The following is a 5,296-nucleotide window of genomic DNA, read 5'->3' as shown; positions in this document are numbered from 1 at the left end:
ATATATATATATATATATATATATATATATATATATAGGTTATATAAAATTACAAAGCCCATTTTAGTGCCTTACTGTTCCATTTGATTTGTACCTGATTAGTTTGTGTCTATGTGCAGATAAATTGATGGGTCCCTTCCTAAATCCAACAAAGGCAGTTATACATGTACAAACCTCCTTCCCGGGTAACTATGTGGTTTAGATTGACAATGTCCAGAATAACGTCCAGGTCCTTGTCTCTGTAACCCTTGTCATGCATGTCGTCCAGAGAGTCGGGGTAGATAACCTGGTCCCGTAACGTTCTTGTCGCGTCCAGTGTAGACAGACTTTAGCTGATGCGGCGCGACACGACAACCGTCGAGTCCGATGTAGACACGGTGTAACGGTTGCCTGTTATAAAATTTCACTTACCACATAAACAGAGTAATGAGAGATGACTGAGGACGATGGTGAATGATTTGCAGATCCTCAGTACCACTGACAAACATATAATCTTGTAAAATGTGTGGTAAGTACTGCCGCTCCATACTATAACGTGTGATCGCAAATCTCGAAAGTGAAACTAAAAAGCGATCGTACATTCAAAAGCACAATGCCAGTTTCAATGCCAGGTATAATAGTTTGTGTCTATGTGCAGATAAATTGATGGGTCCCTTCCTAAATCCAACAAAGGCAGTTATACATGTACAAACCTCCTTCCCGGGTAACTATGTGGTTTAGATTGACAATGTCCAGAATAACGTCCAGGTCCTTGTCTCTGTAACCCTTGTCATGCATGTCGTCCAGAGAGTCGGGGTAGATAACCTGGTCCCGTAACGTTCCGATGGACATGTACGGTCTGGAGAGATGATCAAACATGTTTACTGTTATTTACTCATATTATGTCAGGTGAAGTGTTTAAGGTTGTGTGGTATTATAGATAGATAGATAGATAGATAGATAGGCACAAAAGCACAACTGCATTTACTTATTACTCTACCCACGGCCTGTGTATAAAATATTAATGGCCTTCCTGGGTATGGCTGCGCTTGCACCTGCAGAAATTGGTAAATATTTCACTACTGAGGATTCTGGTTTCTATCGCTCAGCAGTTCACAGAGCTTTAGTTACGCTGTCTCTGCCTCTGGTTACTGCAGTCAAATCCTGACGGTGCAACGTCTGCAATATGGAACAGAGACGGAGGACAGTAGCTGTTCCGAAACCTAGTGGGCCTTCTACCTAAATGCATTTTAATGCCTCGTAGGTCCACAAAGTCTGCTACAAAGGAAGCAAAACTTATCTGCCTAATAAGGTAACTTGGTCTGGCCAAAATCAAAAGCAAAATCACATATACAGTATCCTTTACAGAGAACACATGTGCATTGTGACACACTGAAAAAAATTAGAAATTTCATGTTAATATGTGAAATTACTAATACATGTATTTAATTCAGTACAAAAATGAATGTATAAAAATATTATTCTTAGATCAATTTAAAGTAGTGTATTTAATTTTTATCTTTGTATGACTAGCAACAGATTTGAATGTAACACTACTTAAGTGTATATGATTTCTATTATAATTTCTTCATTTAATTATTTACTGTATTTCCACAAACCATATTCTGTCAAAAAAAAGGTGGTTATGAAAGGCATCCATGGTTACAAAAAGAATCCCTAGCAGCAGACGGAAATTCTCTACATTTTTATAACAATGCTGGTACCATATAGGGCTTTTCACACTACACTTAACCCCAGGTAAAGGTTTGTTTCACATTTGTATTTTGGAAGCACCACTTTTTTACCTGGGCGGGTTATGAAACTCTGCTCTAGAGCAGGGTTAAGTCAGAGTCTAGTACTGCTAATTCTGTACAGGTGTGTGTGAGATCCCATGGGTAAGTGTTGTCTGTACCTCTGTGGGATGTAAAACATGTGCTCAGGCGAGGGTTTGTACAGAAGCCCACCGTACACGGGCCAGAGGCCACTGAGGATCCGGAACAGAGAACTTTTCCCGCATCCATTTGGCCCTGTGATCAGCAAATGCATCCCTTCCTCTACCTGCACACGATATCCAGTTACAGGAAAATTAGTAAAGTTCACATGGTTAAGTAAAAGGTGGAGTACATAACTTTGAATTAAACTCCATAATTTTAGTTTGAGCTCAAACTCTATAATTTAAAAAGTGTGGTGGTACTTTACAATAACTTGGTTATTTGTCTGTTTATTTGGAACTTGATAGATGCAAACCAAAATATATGATTACTCATAGAAAACTGCTTCATATTACTAAAAAAATCAAAATAGCAGAACTAATACAATACAATGGATATTGATAACACCAGTTTAATTCTATATCAATGCAACAATTTGTCACGTAGCTTGGCAACCATAAAAAACTAAACTCCGCTGGGCACAGTGCCAAACAACATTCCCTTCATAGCCTTGTCTTGACTTGTTTAGGACACTTCATGTTCCTGTGTTGCAAGTGTAAATATAAAACTATGATCTTGACTGATAACACCAGAAATATATCTACACTACATTATCATTATATGTGTATAGCAAATGGTATATTTGTGTCCAAATGTGTAGTAATATAAGTTAAATGATTCTTCTTGTTTAACTCACCTTGAAATTCAAGGAGGATACAACCACATCTCCATTAGGAGTGATTATAGGCACATTTTCACAGACTATACCTTTATCCACATCAATCACTTTGCCTGTAGAAAGAGTGGACAGATATATACAATCAGACAGAGTTTTAGAATCTACAGTAATAAAACCAAGGAATAAATATCTCTCACTATAAAGTTATGGCACATTCCATAAATACAGTTCACATTGGTATCCCATAAATATCTTTGTAATGCATTAAAGCCACATGTTGTTATTTAATTCAATTGTGTGATACCTATTAGGTATGTTTGCCATATAACTATTATGTAAACATAAAATGAACCTTCTGCAGCACTGTGGGAAAACAAGTAATTAACTCAGATAAAACAAAAAAGATAAAACAATTCTTTAATTAATGTAAGATAAGTTTGTCAAGAACTACAAACTACCATTTGATTCCAAACTAGCTATTGATAACTTAATTTGCAACTCTGTTGCCCTTTCTGTACTTTCTTCTTAAAGGGATAGTTCACCCAAAAATGAAAATGTGATGTTTATCTGCTTACCCCCAGGGCATCCAAGATGTAGGTGACTTTGTTTCTTCAGTAGAACACAAACGAAGATTTTTAACTCAAACCGTTGCAGTCTGTCAGTCATATAATGGAAGTGAATGGGAATCATGGCTTTGAGAGTCAAAAAAAAAACATACACAAACAAAACCAAATTAAACCCTGCGGCTCGTGACGATACATTGATGTGTAAAGACACGAAACGATCTGTCTGTGCAAGAAACTGAACAGTATTCATATCGTTTTTTACCTCTGATTCACCGCAATGTCCGAACTGTCCTGAGCGCGTTTGCGTCTTTTTCTTCAGCCGGCGCGTGACACGTCTTCTTCTTCTTCTTCTTGCTTTACGGCAGATCGCATACTTATAAGTGCATTACCGCCACCTATCTCTCACATGGACCATTGACACTCTATCTACAATCTCAATTAGGAGTGTCAATGGTCTATTTGAGGGATAGGTGGCGGTAATGCACTTATAAGTCTGCGATCCGCCGTAAAGCAAGAAGAAGAAGACGCGTCACTCGCCGGCTGTTGAGAAGCGCTCAGGACAGTTCGGACATTGCGTGAATCAGAGGTAAAAAAAACCCTGGTATAAATACTGTTCAGTTTCTTGCACAGATCGATCGTTTCGTGTCTTTGCACATCAATGTATCGTCACGAGCCGCAGGGTTTAATTTGGTTTTGTTTGCGTATGTCTTTTTGACTCTCAAAGCCGTGATCCCCATCCACTTCCATTATATGATCGACAGACTGCAACGGTTTGTGTTAAAAATCTTCGTTTGTGTTCTACTGAAGAAACAAAGTCACCTACATCTTGGATGCCCTGGGGTTAAGCAGATAAACATAAAATTTTCATTTTTGGGTGAACTATCCCTTTAAGCATTATTTTATAAATGTGATCTATTTGATTGGAATACTTATTTGCTAAACTGCCAAAGGGTTTGACATGCCTTAAAAGTTGGTAAAAGGCTTGCAAAACCTGAAAACCCCACAGAAATAAATAAATAAACTCATAACAAATTTAGAATTCTTTTTTTCAATATAAAATAAAAAATCCTTTTCCAACTCAATTATAACTACTTCATATTTAAATGTTTCAGGGCCTATTTTTAAGTATATTTGTGGAAAGCGTCTCCTGTGTCAATTACGTTTTATGAATATCCTCTCTACTTCTCTTAATATGATCTCACAGTTTTATTTCATTCCAAGGAAAATTATTTTGTCACTCATTCATTGGGGGCCATGATTGAGGGAACAGCTCACCCAAAAAAAGAAAATACTGCCATAATTTATGCACATGCTGTTCCAAACCTGTATGACTTTCTTTCTTCTATGGGTTTTAATGTTCCACAGAAGACAAAAAGACAGGTCTGAACTCGAAGGTGAGTAAATGATGACAGAATTTTCATTTTTGGGTGAATTATTACTTTAAGGTTGCACACAGCAGCAGAGTCGCGCTATGTTCATTAGACCTTTGATTTCCAGGGGCCCATCGATGTGCATCTCAGGTCGGTTATCATCCCCGCTTATCATCTCCCCTGCGGTCGAGATGGCAGATGAACGTTTGTATGTTCCCCTCTGGACTTCATCAAATACCAAGAACATGTTGTGCACACGTGCCGTGTAGCCAGCCAACTCGGTGACCTAAAGCACACAGAGCAAATGTATGTGATTGGAGTTATAGCGAGACCTTCAGAGGTTGATGTAACCCAACAACAGATGGCATTGCTCAACTGCTGCTTGTCAGAACCAGAGCAAGTAACCAGGTATTTGGGGCACTTATGTAAACAAATGACCTGACCTTTCTGCATCCTAGCATCAAAAATGCTAATCAGCCTTTGCTAAACCCAGTGTGTGAAGTTTATAGATCAATCCTTTGCACAGTACTGGCCTGAATGCTTAATCTGATCCAAAGCATGTGTTAGGAAGTGTTTAGCCAGTGCTTTTCTTCGTTTAGGCAGACACACCACATCCCAAGAGCCCCAGGGGGAGAAACATTGTGCTTTCCTTTGGGGACTCAGTGGAGTCAACAAGAAAGATTCATCTCCTGAGAGTTACTTGTTAACTGACCTTCTAAAGGGTTTGGGAATCTAGAGACGTTTTTTTTCTTTGCTCGCTTGATGTGCTCT

The 5,296-nt window shown here is 38.4% G+C and overlaps 1 protein-coding gene across 2 annotated transcripts in view; it reads right to left on the bottom strand.

Annotated features, from left to right (window-relative positions):
• Window positions 1–5,296, bottom strand: part of LOC107689723 (ATP-binding cassette sub-family D member 2-like) — an 18,842-nt gene that overhangs the window by 3,021 nt on the left and 10,525 nt on the right. The window contains exons 4-8 of one of the 2 annotated variants that reach the window (XM_016487853.1): window positions 4,640–4,811; window positions 2,608–2,702; window positions 1,892–2,037; window positions 805–838; window positions 175–286 (exon numbers count right to left, since the gene is read on the bottom strand). In XM_016487853.1, coding sequence (XP_016343339.1) covers window positions 175–286; window positions 805–838; window positions 1,892–2,037; window positions 2,608–2,702; window positions 4,640–4,811 — 559 coding nt within the window. Of the gene's footprint in view, window positions 1–174; window positions 287–692; window positions 839–1,891; window positions 2,038–2,607; window positions 2,703–4,639; window positions 4,812–5,296 lie in introns of both variants that reach the window. The other variant, XM_016487854.1, reaches the window with a different exon arrangement.

Source organism: Sinocyclocheilus anshuiensis, unplaced genomic scaffold (assembly GCF_001515605.1).
Source record: "Sinocyclocheilus anshuiensis isolate Anshui unplaced genomic scaffold, SAMN03320099.WGS_v1.1 scaffold1014, whole genome shotgun sequence".
Classification (NCBI taxonomy): Eukaryota; Metazoa; Chordata; class Actinopteri; order Cypriniformes; family Cyprinidae; genus Sinocyclocheilus; species Sinocyclocheilus anshuiensis.
The sequence above is the reverse complement of the archived record's forward strand: the minus strand, read 5'-3'. Positions and strand labels throughout refer to the sequence as shown.